Here is a 24,076-nt window from a genome sequence, read left to right as displayed (position 1 = left end):
TGGAGATGAGTTTACAAGTTCTTTAAAGAACAAAAGTCACAGAAGTGTCTCATTGTAAATATGTGATGTTTATAAAGCTCTACTATGTAGGACATGTTAAGAAAATGTTTCTCAAAGACTTTAGAAAAATATGAAACCAAGTACATTCAGCAGAGTATTTCTCCCTGCACCATGTTAGTTCAAGAAGCCTTCACCATTATCTGCTGCTGTATAAACTACATGCTGACAAAAGTGAAGATTAAAAAGGGAATCAGGCCACATGGGAACAGGCAGTACAGCTGCTGTACTAAACCAGGTTGTAGTATCACCTTGCCAAGCTGCATAAATATTTTATTGCTGAAGTACACACAAAAGACAACAGCTATGTAATAAGCCCTATGTGTAGACTACCTTAGAAATTAAAAATCACCCACATATGTAGGCAGGTAAAAATTATGTTTCACTATTTATTAATGAAATAAAATGGTATTCAAGGCCTAAGACTCGTAAGTAATACAAAATAACTTAAATCTAAAAACCTTTCATCGGTAATGGTTCATACCTTAAAAAGATACATTTGTAGGTATTGCTTCATATTACTTTCCTTTTCTTTTAATGATCTAATGCAGACTCAATTGGCCAAGGAAATAATCACGAACATCCACTTAGAATCAGGGTCCATTAGTCCCAAGGAGTGAGACAGTGGGTCTGTGAACCTCCCTGAAAAGGTGGGCTTTCATTTACTCAGTAAGCCAGCATATACTGAGTGCCCTCTGCTAGATTTGGGGATGGAATGAATAGTTTACAAAATATACAGAATTCCTATCCTCACAGAACTTATCATCTAGTTAAATGGCTTTCAAACTTCTTTTGACTAAGACCCATAATAAATACAATTTACATCATGCCTAATACACCTATGTATCTGGGTGCTTATGTGATCACATCTGTCTATTAATCTGAAGCACAGTATGATGAAAAAATATCCTTACTATACGTAAAGAGGTCTGATGTTTTCTATTCTAGTTCCTTTTTTTAAGGGTTTGTCATAATTTTTAAAACTGATTTCATAACCCATAATGGGTTGCACCCCACTATATAAGAAACACTTTATAGTGGATGAGATAAATATCAACCTAATAATCACATATAGTATATAACAATAGGTGGCAATAACTGCCCAAAGGAGAGGTCAAGGTGCCAGGGGAGGCTATATCAGAGAGCGCTGGCCTGGCCTTGGAATGCCAGGGTAGGCAAACCTTGAGGAAATGGAATTTGAGCTGAGATTTGCCTTAAGTAGATTAAAAATTAACCAAAGGCAGGAAAAGGAAGGAATGGGTCTGCATGTGAGACTAAGAGCTTGCACAAAGGTCTCCGGTGGGAAGGGGCGTGGTATGTGGATGAAATAAAAGGCAGTTCGTGTCCATGCACAAACAAAGTACATGAGGAGAAAGGCAACACAAGCCAACCCTGGAGAAGAGAAGGGCAGGCCCTGCGCATGCTGGCTAGGGAGCTTGGTTTTCCCCCTGAGGATGATGAATGGGGATCATGATAAGGTATCCAAACTGGAAGAACAGAATCCTCTAGACAGTGAACAATGTTTTGTCTTGATGTACAACAATTTCAACATTCCTACCATGAAATATTAAGCAGCCGTAAAAATAAATGTGAAGATTCTCTATGTACCACAACGGAAAGTACCCAGGATATGTTGATCCCCACTCCCACCCCCAAAAACCGAGGTGAAGGAAAGTATACATAATGTGCCACTTTTTCCATAAATAATGTTTTAAAAAGAGCTTATGCGTTAGTATTTCTTTACATATGCACAAAATATTTTGAAAGAATGAGGGAAGTAGGCTCCTCACTGAGTACCTTTTCATACTTTTAAAATTCTGGAACTACATGAATGTATTTATGTATCTAAAAAATCTCTCTCTAAAGTGTGGATGATGGATTGGGGAGCAAAAATATATGGGAACAGTGAGGATGGCATTTTGATGGTCTGTACAAAGGATGAAGTAGGAGCTTGGAAAACAGCAGTGAGAACAGAAATGGAGAACCTGAAAGGAAGGTAGGACATAATCAACAGGACAGGACTTGAAGAAGTGGGTATGTGAGGCGTGGGAGATAAAGGGTTGAGAGACACACAGGTTTCTAGATTAAAGATATTGGAAACTCACTGACACACAGACCATCAGAGCAGGACCAGGTTTGGGGGTGCGAGGAGCAGTGTTTAGGTCATGAGTTCAGATTTATTAGATGTGGTGCATGTGAAGTACATCTGAGACAGCTAAGAGAAAGGACAGGATATCAAGCAGGGAGCTGAATATACTGTGGTAGGCAGTGTGGGGTAAAAAGAGCATCTAAGGCGGAGCCCTAAGGAAGGCCAACATTTAAAGGCTAGGGAATACAATGAGCAAGGACGGCAATGAGAATGCCTGGCCTATTAAAAAGAGCACGAGGGACCAGCTCTTTTGGAAGTAAGGCAGAGAAAGCTGTTCCAAGTAGGGCCTAGACAACTAGGTAGATATTTAAGCTCCCAGAGTGCAAGGATTTTATCTGCCCTGCTCACCACTGCTTCCTAAAACCCAGCCAGTGCTTGTCACTGTCAGGCAGTCAAGTATTGGGAGGAAGCAGGGAAAGAGGGAGAAAGGGATGCATACATCCCCCACCCTCAAAAATGATTCCTATCAAAAAGGAACCACTGCTAAAGCGTCCTCACACACATTATCTCATTAACTCATTTTCTCCTCTCAGTGAGGAGTGGAGATCATGATCCCATTCTACAGAGGAGAAATGGGTTGAGTTGGGTTATGACTTATCCACAGCCACACTGCCAAATCCAGTCTCCTCATTATCTCCCCTGAAGAAGAATATATCCCAGAACCTTAGAGCTAAAGTTTGAATCCTGGAGGCATCAAGGCAAGCGTTATGAACCCTAAATCAAAGATAGATTTAAGGAACAACACTGGTATGTATATAGGTATTTGTTGGCACAGTTCTCTTGTACAGGAAGATTTAAGGATGAAACAATGATGTAAAGAGTTTACTGGGGGCTACATCTGTATCCCACAGGGATTCAGAATCCCTAATCCAGCCAATTGCCTTGATCCTAGGAAAAGACGGACACAGACACGCAGAGAGACAGAAAGACACATGGACACATGCACGCATCAGAAGAGGCTTCACAAATAACTGCAGGGTCCCAACTTTTGTAGTTCTTCCCATGATCTTTCTAAAATTCTCCTGGGAAATCTGACATGTCCCTCCCTATCCTCTTCTTAGGGAACACTGACAAGGTACTGATTGTGCATTCCTCACTGTACCCTCTGATTCTATCCTCAGAGTGGTTATTTCCCCTAATTTTTATTAAAGTTGTTTTCTGTTGGGTACTGAAGGCTAAGACCTACAAGGAGTCCTGCCCCAGAAGGACACAGATAAGGGGCTGACAGTCCTGTGGTGTAACAGAGGCAGTCAGAGCTCTGTGAGGCTTGGAATTTGTCTGTCACATAAATATCCAGATATTTTAAGTAGATTTGAATTTCGTTTGGAGAAAATTCTGGGCTTCTCCTTGGCCTGAATTGGCAAAGGGGTCAACATTCAGATACTCTCCAAAACTTCACGATATACTCAATTCTTGTATTTTTTATACTAAGAAAGAAGTGCTAGGAAGAATAATCAGGAATCATTTTTATTTGACTTGAATTATACAATGAATTTTCCCTTACAATCTAATAGGTTTTAAACACTATCATATTTTAAAAATATGAGACTTAAAATGCCTTTCATGAATCATTTAATTTACATGCATATTTTTATTCTTGTCCAGCTTGAAAGATATCTAATAGCAAATGTCTAAATACATGAATTATGTTTCTCAAGGTTTTTTTTAAAGTATGTTCTTATTGATTTTAGAGAGAGAAGGAGAGGGAGAGGGAGAGAGAGAAACATTGATCGGCTGCCTCCTGCATGTCCCCTGCTGAAGAATACAGCACAAAACCCAGGCATATGCCCTGGCCAGGAATCAACTCAAGACTTCTTGGTGCATAGGACTGACAACCAACCAACCGAGCCACACCAGCCAGGGCAATGTTTCTCAAGTTTTTAAGAAAATCAAGTTGTGTTTTTTATGGGGGGGGGGGGGGTGAACTAGTATTAGAATTAACATTTCTTGAGCATATGGGAGAGGTAGGAGGCAAGGTAGAGGGACAATGGCCCATAGACAAAATTTTACTGCAAGTAAGCTAATAAAGTCTCCACACAACTTGAGAGGATATGTGCAGTTCCTAATCCTGGATTAGAATTCAGAAGTCTTCAGTTCTAGGCACAGTTTAGAAAAACTGTGTCCTCCAGCAAATCACTTAAGCTCCTTAGGCCTCCCATTTCCTCAACCCGAAAATTCAATAATGTAGGAATAAAAATTAACTAGATAATAAAAATTAGAAATCTCATGTGGCTCTGTAGAAACATCCTCACTTAGTCATAGCAATACAGGCAAAGATAACCAGTTGATAAATAAACTTACTCTAAATATAACTCAACATTTTAGGAGTAAAACATATATACTATATATTACAGAGCAGAAAATTAAATGTCTATAATGATAATCCCCCTAAAATAGCAAATTCATTTATTAAACTTTAATGCTAGAGTTTAACTAATCAAATCCTAATGTCTTGATTACATGCATTAAAGTGTTGCCTAAGACTTCTATAAAATGCAAATTTGCAAAATTTATTTCTACTTGTTAATGGGTGTCTATAATCAAGACAAATCTCTCAGCATTTAGCTTTGAGAAAGGTATGCAGAGAGAAACATCGTTCATGTACTTATACATTTGCTATTAGATATTCCCCCAGTTGGGCAGGAACCAGAATCTGTGTATGTAAATTAAATGGTCCATTGAAAGTATTTTAAAACCTATCATATTTTTACTCTTATTTATAATTATAAATGCTATAACTTTTTATAACTGTATAATTAATCTTTGTGAGCATTTTATTACCAAAGCTTAATTCTTCAAAGTTTCAAGCCTTCAGGGAAAGTGAAATCATCTGTTGAAAAAAGTGCAACAGTTTCTCTCTCATTCTCAGCCAGGGAGTGTGGATCTGATTTACCCGCCTGCCTAAGTAATGTAATACCATAGGAGGTGAGCAAAGGGGTAATTGTAGACATGAAGAACCACTGTCAAATCTTTGCTTTCCCCTTTTCCCGTCTGCTACTTGATTTAGTTTGACTTATCCCAATATCAAAACTCCCTCACCCCAGCGGGTCTCAAAATTAAGAGCATATCAAAATTCCTGAGGCACATTATGAAAAAGAAATACTTAGGCACCACCTCAGACCTACTGAATCCAAATCTTTGCCAGGATAAAAATAGGGGAGTAAGGGTGGAGGGACCATTCTGTATTTGGAGAGAATGTTAGACATGGTGGCACAATCCGGATCCTCATGTTGAAAAGTATTTGTGGTCTTAAAACATCAGAGGCCCCTCCAGTGAACTAAATGAAGCACATTTGAGACACACTGAATGAGGTATCTGTCTCATGTCAAGGAAATAGTTGGTTCTAAGCACTAGGAAACACCAAATCATTCTGCAATTTTTAAACTGAGATATTAAGACATGTTCACAACAGGCTTGTGCTATGTTTGATATGTGGAACTAGCCACAGCTCTGGGTTCTAATAGGGAACTTAATGCTTTCTCTTCTCTTACTCTGCTGGGAAACAAATTCAAAGAAAGAAGCGAAAGGCTTTTAGTTTGCATCTTCATCTTAACTGTGACCTAACTGCTTTAGTAACTCTATTGTCCAAATAAAGCTTGAACTATTTATATGTATGTAGCAGTGTTCTTTTGTGTTAAAATTAAATTGTCTAATTCAGTCTATATAGGCAGATACAGACAGCAAATGTCTACACTGCAGAGGTGATGAATTAAGCCTCTTTTGGGGGACCTATAGAACAATGCCATTTCCTACAGTTTTTGCCTGCTGTTAAGAGTAGGAAACATAAGAGTCTGTGGCTTACAAAGGCACCACTATACCTATCTTACAAGCTGAAGGCAAAATCCTGACATCAACCATTGGCACCAAGAGGGAAGCAAGGCAGCAAACTTCTGTGATTCAGTCTCGAAAAAGGTTTTCTTTAGAGAGGATAAGAGCTAGAAGACAGCTAAAAAATAATGTGTACTGAATAAATAAGAATAAATAAGAACCTGAGAAAAGATTTATATTTTATTCTTCATTAAAGCCTCATTTCAAAGTAGTGACTAATTTCAATTTACAATTTTGCGGTAGCTGAAACAGACAGATCCTGCATTACCTATTCTCAATGGTCAGTCCATGTAATTCTACTGCCATGATAAGTGTGGTATCCTCTGCAAGAGTCATTAGAGGACAACCTGTTTCCTTTATCATGGAGGCTAATGACATAGCCTCCATGTGCCAGACTCTCCTCCCTAAACAAGCCACCTTCCCTTCAGCTAAATGCCAAGGAAGTAAATAAGTAGCACTGTAATCAGCATATATCTCGGGGAACTCAAATAGGCCTGTCAGGGTTTATAGTTCCTCCTCTATTATTTTCCTCTCATCTGACTTTATTACTCATCTTTTATTATCATTTAATTTACTTCAGAAGTTCAATAATATACTTATTCACATACAGAAATAATCATGTATTTTATGCAGACAAAAAGCAATAAAGTATTTGTACATTCTCCAATGCTCATTTAAAAATGCTGAGTATAAACACAGAGTACTTAACAGGTAAGTCATTTTCCATTAATTAGCTAACACATGTATTCACAATTACTTGGTACACAAATATAAATATTTAAAAGGAATGTTCTCAGAAGGTCTCAATTTTACATAGCCCAACTCTTCAAGTTTAATGAAAGAGATCTATAATGTTTGCAATCTTCAAAAATGGGTTGTTCAGATTTTAAAAAGTGTTTTTAAAAATTGGTTCACAAATGTTTTCCTTAACTATCTATCACTGCCTATGAAGACACATGCCAATTACCACATCACAATAATGCTGTAACAGCTACTCATATTTACTCCTTTAACCCTCCTCCTGATCTTATGAAACAGGCACTCTTTACTGTCCACATTTTACAAATAAAAACACTGAGACCTGAAGAGATTTCTAGTTACTTGTCCCCTGTATTCTAACTTAGGCTGTCTAATTTCTAAGTTCTTAAACACTCTGAAGAGTCCTCCAGTGGGAGGCATGAGAAACCCATGTGGGGAAGATAGGAATAATATGTTCATCTAGCCAACATGGAGAGACAGGGTCAGTCAAAGGAGAGGGATGCTGAGGAAGCTGATCGAAGCTGGCAGCAATCCCTTGTAAATTATGAAAGTTGGGGCATTGTCAGAGATGACTATAGGGTGTAAGGAAAGGCGAATTTGGAGGTGAAAAGAAAAGGAAGAGGAGTACTGGACTAAAAGTAACTTGGCTGTCTCTACATTACCTAGCAAATTCTTTTGAGTTAGAGATGTGATTCCTCCAAATTAAGAGATATAAGTTATAAGATGATTTCCCCTTTGGGAAATATTTTTTCACGTGAAAGAAAAAAAAAAAAATCACCTGTACATGATCGTATATTCCATCAATTTAAAAAAACACATTTAAATAATATTATGAAATCATCAACTTTTAATTAAAACTTAAGAGTAAAACTGGTAATTTTTGGAGAAAAACTGGGCAGTATAAGTACAAAATTCAAAATGCATACACCACTTGCTCTGGCATTTTTACTACTAAGAAATGTCTACTATTAATATTATTCAAAATTACTTGAAAAAATACACACATACACACACACACACACACACGCACACACAAAGGATGGTCTCTGCAGCACTGCATATAGTAGGAAAAAAATGGAAACAACTTCAAAATCATTCCGTAAGTTAATGGTTAAATATATTCATACTACAGAATATTACACAAAATTTAATACAGTAATAGACCTATTGTACTAACATAAAAAGATATTCACAATATACCTTGCTGACCAGCTATTTTGAGCAAGAACTCGCCTGATTTGGTCAGCAAGGTGTTTAAAATTACTTAAATTAATGTAAGTGCAGACATGAGTTATCTTGTGGACTGGTCAGCAAGGGAAGAAAGAAAAAGCAAACTGCAGAAAAATGTTTTTTAAACTGTTTTTTAAAGTTACATACATGTGTGCATGAAAACTGCCTCAAGGAATATAAACCACACTATCAACAACAGTTGCCTTGGGTGAGTAGGGAGCTACTGGAAACTAAGGGAGGAAGCTCCTGGAAGCGGGGAGCCAAGGAGGACTTGTCTTTTTATGGTCACACATTTCTATCCTACTATACAGTTCCCCAACATGGAGTCTTATTTTTCAAAATTTTAAGTTTCACACTACTGCACTTTGAGATCACATATTTAAGGCAGCTTTTACCTTCTCCTACAGAATACACTTGCTAATTATATCAACCACCAGTTGATCATATCTTTGTTTCATCAACTGTCAATGCCAGAACGTTCTACAATAGAGCGTATATGCTTGCAATAACCAAATTATCTCCCTAGGATACTTGCAAAAACTGACTGCTAATGCAAGCCCAATGACAATGAATGTGCTCATCCGCACGAAGACAAAAGGAAGAAAGAAGTGACATGAAGCCTCCGTAAAACGACTGCAGCTGCTTCTCACTGCTAGATTCGGAACATGTATGCAGTATAAGAATACATCTCCAGGTTCTGACTAAGAACAAAATGAAATGAAAAAAACAACAGCGTGACTTTTTGCTTAACAAATTGCTTGTGCCTATTACTTTATTTATTGATTGATTGATTTTAGAGAGAGGAAGAGGGACGGAGGGAGGAAGAGAGAGATCAATTTGTTGTTCCACTTATTTATCCCTTCATTGGTTGATTCTTGTAGGTGCCCTGACTGGTGACCAAACCCACAACCTTGGCATATTGGGATGATGCTCTAACCATCTGAGATACCCAGCCAGGGCCCTATTAGTTCTTAAGTATTGTTCTTAGAAAGATACACAGGCCATAGTTTTGGCCCTCGTGGAGCTTACAATCAAGTACACATAAGCTACACGATGAACATGGGATTGCTGAATAGGTTTGCTTGGTAATACCTGGAGGAGCCTGAATGGACTGATATATAAGACATGGAGGGACACAGAGGCATTCAGAGGCTAAGTTTAGCTGGACAGGCAGGCATGAATGGAATTTATGGTGTTGGTTTAATAAGAACTATGCTCAAACAAATTGAAATGTCTGATCTAAGAAAAATATACAAGCACACCTGGGTAGAAGAACAAGAGGTACACCTTTGCAGTATGGATCCTAGGTGCCTCCTGGATTTCTGCAGAAATATCACCACCAAAGAGTCACAGGATCAGAAGTGGAAGAGATCTTAGATGTCATGTATCAATCTCATGGGCATGGAAATACATCCCTTCTACATCTGGCTGACTGAGATGGTATCTCTGGGCACATGGCAGCAAGTGAGGGATGAGTCTAGCCTACTTTTAGGATTGGTCGGCTCTGGGAGTAAAAGGGCCACTGAAATCAACCCCCTTTCCCACTGTTCCAATGTCACAGCTTCCCCTCAGTCTGTCCCGCTTTGTTGTAGTCTGCCCAGTATAGTCTAGCCCATAAAGAGGTCACTAAAAGAAGAGCACAAGAGATAAAGTATAAGAAGAGGAAATATGTGCCACAAAGTCAGAGAAAAGCAAGATGACTTTCAATTCTAATATCATCCATCCCCCAATTGGTTTCTTCTCTCTTCTTGACTATGAGTACTTATAGAAATCCCAACAGGAGGTAAACTCAGTTATCTTATTTTTATTATACATGCACGCATATGTTATATCATTAAAATTCTTACAACACCATTAGAGAAAATAATGAGCATTCTAAATATGAGAAAAAATTAGTCTCACCCAAAGTCACATAGCGAAGACAATACTAAACTTCTGGGCCTCCAGATTTCAAGTTCAATGTTCTGTCCTTATACTACAATTTACCAATCTATAATTTATCTTCTTTAATAGGAAGCATAAAGGACCAGAAAAGGTTGAGTTGAAGTAACTAAAAAAGTGGGTTAGCACTTAGAAATCAGTACATTTCTAAATAAGTACTTAGCAAAGACACCAGCCTCTTTTTTAAGAGTATGGGAGCTAGAAAGTTTTATTAGAATACAAAACCAAACGCAAACAATTTTGCTTTAAAAAAATGCAAAATTGCCAAGCTTTGGAAGCAGCCCATGCGTCATCACTAGATGAGTGGATAAATCAGCTGTGGTACACATTAAGATACTACTTAGTTGTAAAAAAAAAAAAAAAAAAAAAAAAAGAAGAAAATGTTACCCTCTGGGACAGTATGGAGGGACCTGGAGAGCATTCTGCCAAGTGAAATAAGCCAGTCAGAGGAAGACAAGTACCATGTGATTGCACTCATATGTGAAATCTAATAAACTGAACTAACAAGCAAACAGAGACAGACTCAGAGATAAGAGAGCAGGCTGACAGCTGGGGGTGGGAGTGGGAGTGGCCGGGAGTAGGGGCTGAGGTGGGGTGGATGGAGTGATTGAGCAAAAAAGAAAAAAGGATAAAGAACTCATAGACAAGGAAAACAGTGTAGTGACCTGGATGGGGGTGGGTATGGGTGGAGGTGGAGAAGGGTATAGGGGTGATAAATGGTGATGGAAAGAAACAAAATAAAAAATATATACTTAAGAAAACACAAAACTGTAACTAGCAATCTCTCTGGAGGGCCATTAACTACCTTACAGCCATTATTTAGCATACAGTGTTTAATTTTGTAATCTAATCGAAGTTACATGGAAAATTTTATAGAAACACAATGAAATGTACAAAAGCCTACTGACAAGTACTGGACTATTACGGTATCTAAATCTACACTCCAACTGCCTTTGTTGAATCTGTGACTTTGGATAAGTCACTAACCAATTCTCCTTGGTTTTTCATCTACAAACTACTGCAATTACAAATTCCCAATGTCTAGTTTACAAGGAAAATGTGAGGAACAATGTGCCTGAAATAGGCTTGAAGAAGCTATTAATTCTTCAAGACAAAATTCTTTAAAAAATAGTCAAAATAATGAAAACCAACTAATAGAATTTTAAGAAGCATCAGGATAAAGTTAACTAGGAAAAGGAAAGACCTACAACCAACACTGTATTTACCTCTATTTCTATTAAGACTTTTTCTAAAAAATAATAATAATAATAATTTTGGATAAGCTAAACCTCATTGTCTTTAAGATACCTACTAAAACAATCAAATCTAAATCCTAATTATATTTATCTAGCAAAGTAAAAGTGATCTTTTCCTTAGAGAAAAATTAACTCTTCCCAGTGTTCTTTTTAAATATATCTTTATTGATTTCAGAGAGGAAGAGAGAGGGAGAAAGAGAGAGAAACATCAATGAGAGAGTCATTGATTGGCTGCCTCCTGCATGCCCCCAACTGTGGACTGAGCCCGAAACCTGAGCATGTGCCCTGACCGGGAACTGAACCTCCATCTCCTGGATCCTAGGTTGATGCTCAATTGCTGAGCCATGCCCGGCCAGGCAACTCTTCCCAGTATTCTTACTTAAGACATATTTCTTAAAGAAAAAATGCACCCACAAAACCATATAAAAAAGTACTGCTTTTAAAAACAGGTTAAAGAATGCTTTATGTACAGCTGTTTGGAGACAGGTGGGACCATGTAGTCAAATAACCAAAAAACATTTTTAATCCCCCCCTACTAAGTCATTAATCTAACAGTTAAAATAAGACCCTCGAGGGAACAGATTTCCCATTTCATCATTTAAGGTCATGGCCTGCTTTCTACCTCTCTTCTTTTTTACCACTTGTCACTAGGATGGAAGTCAGGAAGGAAGGCAGCTCATGTAATTGGCCCATTTCCGGGCTGGGAGCAAATCTGATGATAAATTAAGTGAAGAGAAAGCTGGTGGGAGAAACTGCTCAAGTTCACTGCTCTTGTGAAGCTGTTCTCATACAAGTTATATGAAAATTACATTGAGTCCAAAGCTAACCTGCATTCTGCCCTTGATATTTCCTTAGATATATTTTTCTTCCAATTTTAGACACTCTGAAAGAAACATGTTATGTGAATACTTCTGCACCCAACTTTAGTTTACACTGTTTCATTAGTCTCATTATTTCAACATAGGAATGGATTTTAAAAGCTTTAAGAAAGGACACTTTGGGAGCTGCTATCCTTTAAAACAAGGAAGACAAACAGAACAAACAGCTGACTGTTGATATGGACTTCTGGTTAAACTAAAACTCAGAACAGAGTGACCCTACTGAATTAAGAAATAGAAGGAAAAAAAAGAGAATGCACAGAAGTTTGAAGAAATGGTATATCCTATTCTTCTGCCTCCACTGAACAATTTAGTAAGAAGCCACAAAAGGGTTCATGAGAATTCCCTGAAATGATTGTTAGCTGGCCTGAATTTTCACAAGGCAACGAGACTGAAACAGATGATAGGACAGAACAAAAGCCTACTTGCAAAAGTCCTTGAATGCATGTGCTTTGGGTGGGTCCAAGGTACTTCTGTGGCAGAGTTGTTTACAATCCTGTTATTCAACATTGGCGGACTCTACCAAGTAAAATACTTTACACCCCTTAAGATAGCTACTTTAATAAAGCTGAGCCTGATATGGGGAGAACTAGAAGAAATATGGCTATGAGAATTTTCTTGACATAAAAACCATGTTAAAAATATCTTACAGCACCAAGAGACTTGTAAAAGAATGCTCACAGCAGCTCTATTCAAAACCAGGTCCATTAACAGTGGAATGGACAAATAAATAGTGCTGTTCTCATACCTAGAATACTCTAGAGTTGTGCTGTCCAATAAGGCAGTCACTACCGCATGTGGCTATTGAGAACTTGCAATGTGACTTAGTGTGATTTGAGATCTGCTGAAAGTGTAAAACAGACACCAGATTTCAAAGACTTAATATGAAAAAAAAGGGTAAAATATATCACTATTTATGTTGAATTGATATTTATAAATATTGTGATATTAATATGAACATGTTGAATCAATATTTTTGGATATACTGAGATAAATAAAACCTGTATTAAAATTAATTTTACTTATTTCTTTTTAAATGACACTGCTAGAATAGATTAAATTATACTGTGGTTCTTGTATTTCTATTGGATTGTGCTGAGAATGGTCTACTTGTTGGCCTGGGTGTTGGTGTGTTTTGTTAATCTGCACATTTATATTCTATGAACTTTTCTTTATGTTATATCTCACAATTTAAAATGTTTTTAAGAAATGATCTCCAACTGCTTGCCTTAAACACTTATATTTGCTATATCAAGTAATGACTTAGAAAAAAACCTTAAACAATAGGGTTGAATGACTGACTGGCCCTGTTTATCAATACAATTAAAGAAATGTAAAAATGCTAGGCTCCTGAGCTGCTTAGTCAAGACTGTCACAGTCTTCAACATATTTTTAAAATTTTAAAAATTATGTCTAAATATTTTAAAAGCACGGCAACCTATAATTTAACATTATTTATCCTATACTAATGTACTATATATGAAACAGGTGATGTGTTTATTTCTGAAAAGCTGCACATATATTCTTGTGAGTCAACATATTTGCAATGCACAGAATAAAAAGTTGATATATTTGTTTACAAATAAATGAGATCACATGTTTAATGTATGAAAGATTTAAAAGAAAACCTTTTGGGGATTTCTTACACACTATAGCCATATCCTAATCTCTCTAAAAAAAGTTGTATTATTTTTCTAAGAATAATTTATTTTCTTTATTTGAGACATTCTATCACAAACTTTCTGCCTTGAAAAATAAATTTTAAAAAATAAAAAAAATTCTGAGTGCGCAAGTCAGTTTACTGATAACAGCTGACATGGGTAAATTAAATGACTAAATAAGTATTTTCAACAACTAATATCTAGTATTTGATGAAATTTTACCAAATATGAAAGTATAAGAGCCAAGCTTTAACAAATGAGAGAATTTTCTAAGCATGAAAGGTGTGGTAGCGAGCATAATGCACAAAACACCTAGAAAAAGATGTTTTAGAACACAAAACTCAGAATTCTCTCAGCTACCTAGGAACAATGCTGATGACCTAACTCACGTTTAATTCTTTTTATGAAGGGTTGAACTTGTAAACAGAAGAAATCTACAGAATGAACGAATACTCACCATGAACTTGGTTAATTTCTGAATTCTGGGATAGAATTTCATCTGCTAATTTTTGAGCAGTTGGCAAAACTTCTGTGTGGTGCACTGTGATCAAATACTGTACAAACTTTTGTAGCTGGTCTCTATTCATTTGAAAGAGAGTCTCTGAAATGGGAAGATGCAATTTGACCTGATCTGGCTTGCGGATACGGTATAGAGACAATGCCACAACATGGGCACAATAAAATATGTCCTTGTTTCCACAGCTGCAGGTCACTGAGGTAATCTTGCAACGATCAAAGCTGATGGCCACATTGCAAACAGTTTCTGGCTCCGATTGTATTGCAGGTTCGGTCACTGTGCCGCTCAAGTGGAAACCTAAATGAAAGAAAGGGAGGAGAGAATTTAGCTTCTACATTCAGATGCTATGAAATACTCTAATTCTTTGAAATGTGTAGTACTTGAGGGCAGCAAGAAAAAAACATGACAGCTTTTATTTTCAAGTAAAAACATTCAAGCCACTCAAACCTCACCCCACTCATTCCCACACCTTAAAGGTAAAAAATAAATGGTATTCAACAGACATCTGAAGTATTTTACACAGCCATATGAAAACACTTATCACATATACCACCACCATTCCTATAGGAAATTGTTAGATCAAAGCACTAATAAGCCATCATTACTCTACTCTGAATCTGTGGTATACGTGATAAAAATTACCTAGATCAGTGGTTTTCTTCCTTTTTTAAAAACTTTTTTAAGAGTAGGCCAGCTCAGCTTTCTTCTCAACAAACTCCTCCCTCCCATCTTTATTTCAGGTGGTCATTAGTCTCCTTCAGCCAAGTCTGTAACTCTGAGGGGGCTCCTTTTCACAAGCATTGACCAGGAAGAAAGTTTTAATTAATCCTTTCTGTAGCATGCATACCATATCGCCCAATATAGCGATGTGTCTGCTAAAGCCCACCAACTCTCATGCATACCACATCTAAGTAGCTAACAATGATTATTTTCTTCCACATACAGAATTAAAGCTGGTACAGGAGTAGGTTCAATATTCTCGCTTGAGGACAGGCACGTGCACACACACAGGCACATAAAATCACCAAGTGGCAAGGGGCCTTAGAGGCCTTGTACCTTAAACTTAGAGCCACACAGGAATCCTCCACAATCTCCCAGACCAACAGCCACATGGGCACTGCTAACAGTGTTCCAGAGATGAAACAGTCACCCCACACAGACAACACCTCTCTTTCGGAAAGCCCTAGCTACAGCATACAGCCAACTGAAAATTGCCTTCCACCACCACTGTCAACAGTCAGTCCTGGCATGTTTGGGCAGGAGGCAAATCCTCCTCACACCTCTTCCCTAAGTGTGTTTGGAAGGTTATCCTGAATTCTTTTGAGCACACCCATTCAGTTCCATCTTCCCTCCCTGAAAGCCACAGTCAGAGGCCAGGGGTAAACCTTAAGGGGATCCCTTAGGGAACCTCTAGGCACATTGATTATCTAAGGATTTCAAGTGCCTGACAGAAACTTGAAGCTACAAAATAAAGACCTTGGCTTGCTCTCAGCCTTCCACTATCTATATGACTTGAATAAAATTCACCAAGCCTGCCACCATTTCTTCAGATTCCCAAAGGTTCTTCACCATGTGGGAACTGTGGCAGGCTGCAGAGACGTGACATAAGAATGATGGTCAGCTGACACCTAGAGTTCAATGTGGGCATCTGAACCCCACTTATTGTCTTCTTCTTTGGGGGAGGGTAATCAGGCCAGAGAGGTGGAAGAAACACTGAATATTAAACTTAAAGAAATCTTCCAGAATAATATAATTTGATTTTGATCATTCATATACAGCAACACTTGGTGGAAAGAGAAACGTGCCATAATAATTTTTACCAAATTAGTTAATTTTAAAAGAATTTCCTAAAAACAAGTTACTATTATTGTTTCGCAGTAAGAAATTTCAAGAACTGTAATAAGATGGATAGCCTTTGGTTTTCTTCTATAGAGATTACCCATTTTGGTTTTCTTCCAGAGTTTCAGAATAGATATTCCAGTCTCCTTTATCTCTTTTAGTTAAGAAGGTTTTTGGAAAACCACAATTAAAGAAAAGATACATAGTAAATGTAATCACATTTAAAAATTTTAGATCTATTTTCCCATGAGGAAAAAGTCTCTAAAAAGCAAATACCAGGAATCTTTCAAAATGAAGAATAAGGGCAGCCCTGCCTTCTTATAGAAGAGAAGCACTATAAGCCCACAATAACTAGAACTTCTGGACAGGCACAGATTAGGACAAAAACAAAAAGCAAAGGATCGTAAGAGTCCAGAAAGTTCCCAAGAATATACTGTATGTTTAGTGCAAGAAATCTGTTTTGCATCTGTCACATATATATGTGTACAAAGAAAGCAGTTATTACTACAAGAAAATAGTTGTCATAAACTACCTATTTATAAAATTGATCTCTCCCAAGTTAACACTACCATGTCTCTTCTTGACCACCAAAGCAACGTCTTTGACTCTCCATAAAAGTGATACTGGAGAACTTCTATCACACACAAGCAAAGAAAGCCAAGACAACTGAGGACCCAAGAGTTAGACTAGTTAGTATTTAAATAGTCATTAAGGCTATAACTGAACAAGTACTTCAAGAGACTGACTGAACTACCAAAGAAGAGGCCCTTAGGAAAACTGATGAAGTCCTCAGAAAGTTTAGCAAAAGACTCTTCATTCATGTAATCTGTGCAAGTCGGAAGGAAGTACATTGAATCCTGATATCACATACAATTTATTCTCCAATTTCATTAAATTAAACATTAACTACTCTCGTAAAAATTTTCAAAAAGCAAAGCAAACTATAAAATATTGTGACCGCCAAACAATTTACAAAACATGTGAGGACACAAACATATACATGACTCACAGAGTTAACACTTCATTAATCTGATATCATCAAAGATTAAGGCATTTCATGAATATTCATTTTCCAAGTAATTCTAGATTATCTTTCATGTACCCAAACTCCTTTAAGAATTCCAACCATTTTGGGGGAGATATTTCTATGTTGTAAATTCTACTCTGCCTGCCGCCCCAATCAGCTGACCATTTAGGGTGTTACCAAGTGAGCAGGGCAGCACTCCCTATAAAAGACTACTGCAAATGGCAGTACTCTTTTTTTGTGGGCCTTTTGTTACTTTTCTCCATTATTAGCTATCACAATGACTCCTCTTCTATACTGCTAGCCTTTTTCGTAGAAAATTCTTTGCCCCCAGGTTAGCTGCACCTCTGATTTGACTAGCTTTGTGGCAGGGATTTAATACTTAGAGACCTACTTGGGTTTGTGTGTTTTTTGTTGGGGGGGAGGACATCCCCCTTACTTTTAAGTTGGGATGGTTGATGTTGCTAGAAACGAGCAGCTTTACTTTAAATACAGGAAAATTAAATACACGTAAAGGACAGCTGATATATTACTTTTTAAGACTATGCAATATTGATTCAATATATAGGAATTCCATTAAGCCTTACTTCAGGGCAGTATAGTCATGTATTTTGGCTTCTCCAATTTGAAAATCCTTCTTTGAAATTCCACCAATGCACTCTCTGTGGTCCTAAATCATACCAGAGCACACACAAAAGCAAGGAGAATATTCCTCTCTCAACAATCCCTAAAGGCCTGTAAGACATCTTTCCCCGAAACCCTCCTCTCTACCCACAACCAGTCTTATCTCTTAGGTACTGAGTGACCTAAAACATAATAATGTTCCTGAGCATGGATTTTGCCTTTCTAGAGTTCTGACAAACCCTCACAACCAGCTGTTTTAGGCAAAATTTCCCCTGGGATAGTTGGCTGTTCTAGATGACAAAACTGAGGACACAAAAAGAAGCAATCTTCCACTCTATGATAAAACATGGATAATTAATTGTTTTCAAAGAACTAAACCCGAAGAAATTATCTAAACCTTTTCTTACAAATATATTTGACTTTACAAAATATAATCTGTCAAAGATAGTTAATCCCATGAGAGCAAACCTCACTGGGCAGCCAAATTTGTTTTGTCATGTCACCACTGAGCCCAATAAAACATTAATATTCATATTATCAATCTGCAGGAACAGAAGAAAAACAGCAGAAACCAAGGCACAGTATTGTATAGGCCGTGGTAATAAAGAGACTTTGACTTGATTCAGGTTCTATCACTTAAACGCTGAGCGCTCTGACACGCTATTTAACATCTCCGAGTCTGGCTCTATTTGTGTGCAATATGTGGCTAGAAATACCTCCTAGGGTTGTTTTGGGATTAAAATGAAATAACATATGTAAAGCACCTGGCACATAGTAAAAGTGCTCATTAAATTTTATTTCCCTTTCCTTCCCTTCCCAGCTGGAGAAGTAGAGGAGGGGTGCTGGATACATTCCCTTCATCCATAACACTTTTTCTGTGCTACTGGAATTTGGGGAGGAGGAGGTGTCACTCATGACGTGTCTTGGAAAATAAGCTTGTTGGCCACTGAGAATGTTTGAGGTGAACAGGAAGACACTAGAAGGATAATTGCTGTTTGACGACAAAACCAAAACCCTTCAGTTATACTTCTGCTCAATGCAGCACTCTTTCCCCATTTTCCTATTAAGTTCTGCCCACATACAAATAGCTAATATTTCAGAGTGCTACTTTCATACACAGATAAACCAGAAAATATAAGAGAGTAATCAAAGTGTGGTCCAGGGACCAAGAAATCTCTGAGACCCTTTCAGAGTGTCCACAAGATCAAACTTTTTTTCATAATTATACCTAGACATTACTGATCTTTTAAACTTTCTCTCATCAGTGTATATTTATTTTGCACTTGGATACTACAGGTGAGTAGTTAATAAGACTCAGCAGAGAAACATGTAAGGGACAAATTTCTCACACATGAGAATACACTCAAATCATCTACATTAATTTCACATTAATGAGAATTAAGGTCTCTCGAAAGCAAATATTTATTTCTTTGCTGATATTCTAAAATAAGCTTTCCTTGAGAGCTGACTTTCCATATCTAAGGTTAGATTTTAGTTGCATTTTAAAGAAGGCCCAAATTAGACTGGAAAGACAACTGTTTTAAAATACATAAAGAATTTCTAAAGGTTGGCCATTTTGTGTATGTATATGTGTTCAGTTAACTGAAAAATGGTTACAAACGCAAAGCATTAGAAAACTTTTAAGCTAAACTAAACTGTAGACATAAAATATACACTAAAAACTACTGCTTTTAGAGCATATTCTTTTCAGAAAAATACGCACCCTGTACATGAAGCGCTCAAGTAACATCTTCTTTGTAGAAAAAGAATTTAACAGAAGCACTGCTGTAGTACCTACACAAATACATCTTTAAACCATTTCCTAAATAAATAAAAAACCCAGGGAAATTAAAGGCAGAAACTAAGGCAATGTGATGTTATTGCTGAAAGGGTGGCAAAGGTTATGAGAGGTTTATGGTATTTTTTTTTTAAAGCTAAGTCTAAACAATGCAAAAGTGTTAACATTTAACACTCTCATAACAGAGTATATTCATTGGTTAACTAAACTCACTACACTGGCTTAATGTACAGTAACTAATACCTGATTATGTGTTTCTGGTAAAATAGATGAGTTAATCATTGCCCCCCAAAACCTAACTTTCACCTTTCCTAACTCTGAGAACTAGAGAACAAAAAATCCAACTCACCATGTTGCAATCATCAATTTAAAAAACAAAATGTTTTAATTTAAATTGTGCTTAATTTCCAGATCAGCAGTACTGACACATTAAGGGCCCAAGATGGAGGCAATAAACTCAACTCAAAAACCAACCTGTCTAAAATATGATATTCCTTCTCAACTATATAATTCTCTCAAAGGGAAATCCCAAATTAAAGAGACTACATCCTGTGAGCTGGTTAATTAAATCCTCTAGCCCTAATTTCTAATACTAAGCTTAAAGGGCTTATAGAAAGACATTAGGAGATTTTGCTGGCAATCACTAATGAAGTGGTTTCCATCTTTCAGAAAATTATTTTTTAAAGGAAAAGCTTTATTTTGAAGTCTACCTAGAATCACTCCTACACTTCATTAATATCTGAGAGAAAGACAATGGCAAATTAATGCAAAGCCCAGACTGTAAACCACAGCACACCATATAAACAACATAAAAATTTACGGAGCATGCATTGGATGGGCTCAACCAAGAGTTCCCAGTGGCATTCTGTTCACTATCGGTTTTGTTCTTGTTAATGTAGATTCTTGCACCATTTCATACAAGGATCCGTATGCTCTGAGTTAGTTAGATATGAATGGCATTAGACAGTTATTTACAATTATTTCTGAAAAAAGACATTTATCCACTAATTTAGCTATCTACAATGGGCACCTAGAAGGAGTATTAGTTTAAGGGGGATATGCTAGATTTTGTTTGTAATCACATCTCTCCACTTCATCCCAAATCTTGAAGCCGTAAGGGTTCCCCACCACCACCATTACCATCAAGTAATTTTTCAGAGCTGAGGGAAACAACCATTGCCCAGCCTCAGATTCTAGGTGGGTAGACAGGGAGGTAATAAACAAGTTAGATAGAATCTGAGTTACTTTAACAACTGTAAAGTCACAAGGTACTTAAGAATTTAAATTATTTGCCCCAATCTTTTAAATTCCACTTTATTCCACTTTCTCTGATGCCAACATTTTCTAATACAAGCAAAGCAGCTCTGGCCCTTCTGCCCTTTTAAAAGGCCAGATCAACCAGGCTCCCTTGCTATCAGAATAGCCCCAATGCTGCCCCTTCAGTTCAGTGCTCCCTCTTCCTCCCCTCCCAGACTTGCCCTTTCACCTGGGTGCCCAACTTCTGAAGTGCAAATTAAGTTTATTAGACCCCTATGGTGCCCAAATTCCAATTCTTAGCACCTCTACACACCTCTGTCTTATTTCCCAGGGCCCAGGTCTAAATAAGAGAGGGGAAGGAAAATCCCTTTACCAGTTTATTTCCTGTGTTGTTGCTTACAGAACAACCTTCAGAAATGCTTGGCTGTTTGCTTTAGGAGTGGGGGTGAAGGAGAAACTCTGGAGACTGATTCTGTTTACCAGAGCCACAAGGTAAGGAAAGTGTGCTCAGCCTGGGGAGGGGAAAACGCAGGCCTCAGCAGTCAAATTCTGTCACTCACACTCTAGAACTCCAGCCTGCCCCCTCAACCCCAACAGGAGCCCACACATTTTGGCCCAAATAAATTCCTAATGCTTTCCCCCATTCCCAAGCTCTAACAGACTTAATTCCGCGAAGTAGGCACCATCCTCCCCTTTTTACAGGTGTTCTCAGAGAGGTGAGAGAACACACTCTGTATTAAGCAGGTCTGGTAGAAATGTGGGTTTTCTAAAAGCTGAATGATAGAAACTTGTACAAATAAATCTTTCCCCACCAACACATAAATGACTTAAAAGGATGAGGCAAATTAACAGATCCAGACACTTGAGTAAACATTGCTAAGTTTTAGGACCCTTAGAGGCAGAGCACCATGTTTCATTTCTGAAACCCAAGAATCCAGCACAGCCCTTGGAACAATAGGCCAGGCCCTTGTAACTATGTCAAATGAAGAAGGAACTCATGGGTTCTTCCAAGCAATGCCACCCTGTACTGCAGAAGTCACAAGTGACTAAATGCTTTAGCTCTAAACCCAGGATACTTTAAGCTTAACTAGGACTATTTCTAAGTGTACACTCCTCTCTTATGAGTTAAGCTGGAAGTAGAGGTCTATGACACCATAGGAGAGAGATGTCTGTGGCATCATTGTCACAGAGGACTGTCCTGAAGGAAACATTCAAGAAGCATTTATTAGATGAAAGAACACACAAATCCTTTTATGCTCTTGATATTGGAACAGACTGGTGCTTCTCAAACTGGAATATGCATCAGAATCACCTGGAGGGATTGTTATAACACAGATTGCTGGTTATAACAAATGATGCTGCTGTGGCTGCTGGCCCAGGTACCACTGGCCTAGATGATTAGAATTACTGCCTAAACAAGGTTTTTCTAGTCAGAATATACTCAATTAAACAGTAAACAGAATACTAAAGAATATATAACTTGTGGTATAAAGAATGTATACAATTTCTAGCTTATTAAATAACCTAAATGTCCCCCATTCCAAGAAGTCAGGAATGGTATGTTAAACTGGTCTGAGCATTAAGAAGAAAAAAAAAATTAAAAATAAAATTTTTACCCAAGGACACGGACAATGGTAGGGAGAGGGGCTGGGGAGAGGGATGGGACAGGGTGGAATGGGTCATTGGGGAGAAAAAGGGTATCTGTAATATTTTAAACAAAAATAAAATTTTAAAAATAAATAAAAATAAAATTTTTAGCCTGGCTGGGCGTGGCTCAGCAATTGAGCGTCAACCTAGGATCCAGGCAATCAGGGATCGATTCCCAGTCAGGGCACATGCCCAGGTTGCGGGCTCGATCTCAAGTCGGGGGCGCGCAGGAGGCAGCCGTTCAATGACTCTCTCATCATTGATGTTTCTATCTCTCTCTCTCTCCCTTCCTCTCTGTGAAATCAATAAAGATATATTTAAAAGAATAAATAAATAATAAAAATAAAATTTTTACAGTAACAAAAATGTAGCTAAAGAAAATATATGCATATCCCATGGACACAGACAACAGTCTGGTGAAGGCCAAAGGAGGGGGAAACGGGGGTGGGTGGAGGTGGGCAAAGAGGGACACCTGCAATAATGGCAACATTAAAATTTTAAAATTAAAAATAAAAATAATTTTTAAAAATTCTAAATTAAACTATAAAAAGTTTAAAATGATTAATCAGAGTATGTACCTTTACAAAGAAATTGGTTTACAAGTCTCATAGGATTCCTCATAACTGAGATCCTTTGTGTATTCAAAACAATCCAATTAATGGGAAAAACAAATATATATATATATATATATATGCAACAATTTTAATGGGAAAAACAAATTAATTGTTTTTCCCAATTAATGGGAAAAACAAATATATATATATATATGCAACAATATATATATGCAACAATTTTAATTTTAGTAATATGTTTTTTGCCTAAAGCAAAGTATATCCTATATGAGAAAGTCAGAGGCAACAGAATATATAGGATAACACAAGGTGAGGTTGCTTTTTTTTTTTTTTTTTAATGTATCTTTATTGATATCAGAGAGAGGAAGGGAGAGAAAGAGAGAGAGATAGAAACATCAATGATGAAAGTCATTGATCGGCTGCCTTCTGCACGCCCCGGACTGGGGATCCAGTCCACAACCTGGGCATGTGCCCTGACCGGGAATTGATCACAATCTCCTAGATCCTAGGTGAATGCTCAACTGCTGAGCCAAGCCCGGCTGGGTGAGGTTGCATTTTAAAGAGAATTAAAACCTTCTAAAACAAAATCAGTTTTCCTTCTAACTCCAACACATCTCAGTTAAATGACCTTAGGCAAGTAACTTAGCCTCAATTTTCACTCTATAAAAAGGAAAAAATAATACCTATCTTGCAGGACTGCTGTAGGATTAAAATTGACAATGTATGAGAAACCACAAGGATTTCTTTTATGGAATGCCTGCTATCATCATTACTGTGTGAGAAATGTCACATGCTCTTAGAAGCTTGGCATTTCCAACTAGTGCACTAGCATAAGTGCGCACACTGTTGGAAATGCCAAGCTCCCAAACGCATTATTAATGGACAAGGGTTTGTTGTTGCGATTATATTCTAATATATTCATACTTCCAAATTAATGGAGCTACTATAATTTTATTTATTTGTTCCTAATTTACATAGCACACTCTTAAAATGTGGTTTGATTTGAAACAGAAAAGACAGGATCTTAGAAAACTTAATT

At 37.4% G+C, this 24,076-nt stretch overlaps 1 protein-coding gene across 1 annotated transcript in view; it reads right to left on the bottom strand.

Annotated features, from left to right (window-relative positions):
- ZSWIM6 (zinc finger SWIM-type containing 6) overlaps nt 1–24,076 on the bottom strand; it is a 174,822-nt gene that overhangs the window by 46,600 nt on the left and 104,146 nt on the right. The window contains exon 2 of the mRNA XM_087815375.1: nt 14,217–14,573. Within this exon, the coding sequence (XP_087671501.1) occupies nt 14,217–14,573 (357 nt within the window). The remainder of the gene's footprint in view (nt 1–14,216; nt 14,574–24,076) is intronic.

This window comes from Miniopterus natalensis, chromosome 3 (genome assembly GCF_054644295.1).
Source record: "Miniopterus natalensis isolate mMinNat1 chromosome 3, mMinNat1.hap1, whole genome shotgun sequence".
Lineage (NCBI taxonomy): Eukaryota > Metazoa > Chordata > Mammalia > Chiroptera > Miniopteridae > Miniopterus > Miniopterus natalensis.
Note: the sequence above shows the minus strand (reverse complement) of the source record. Positions and strands in the feature narration are given on the sequence as shown.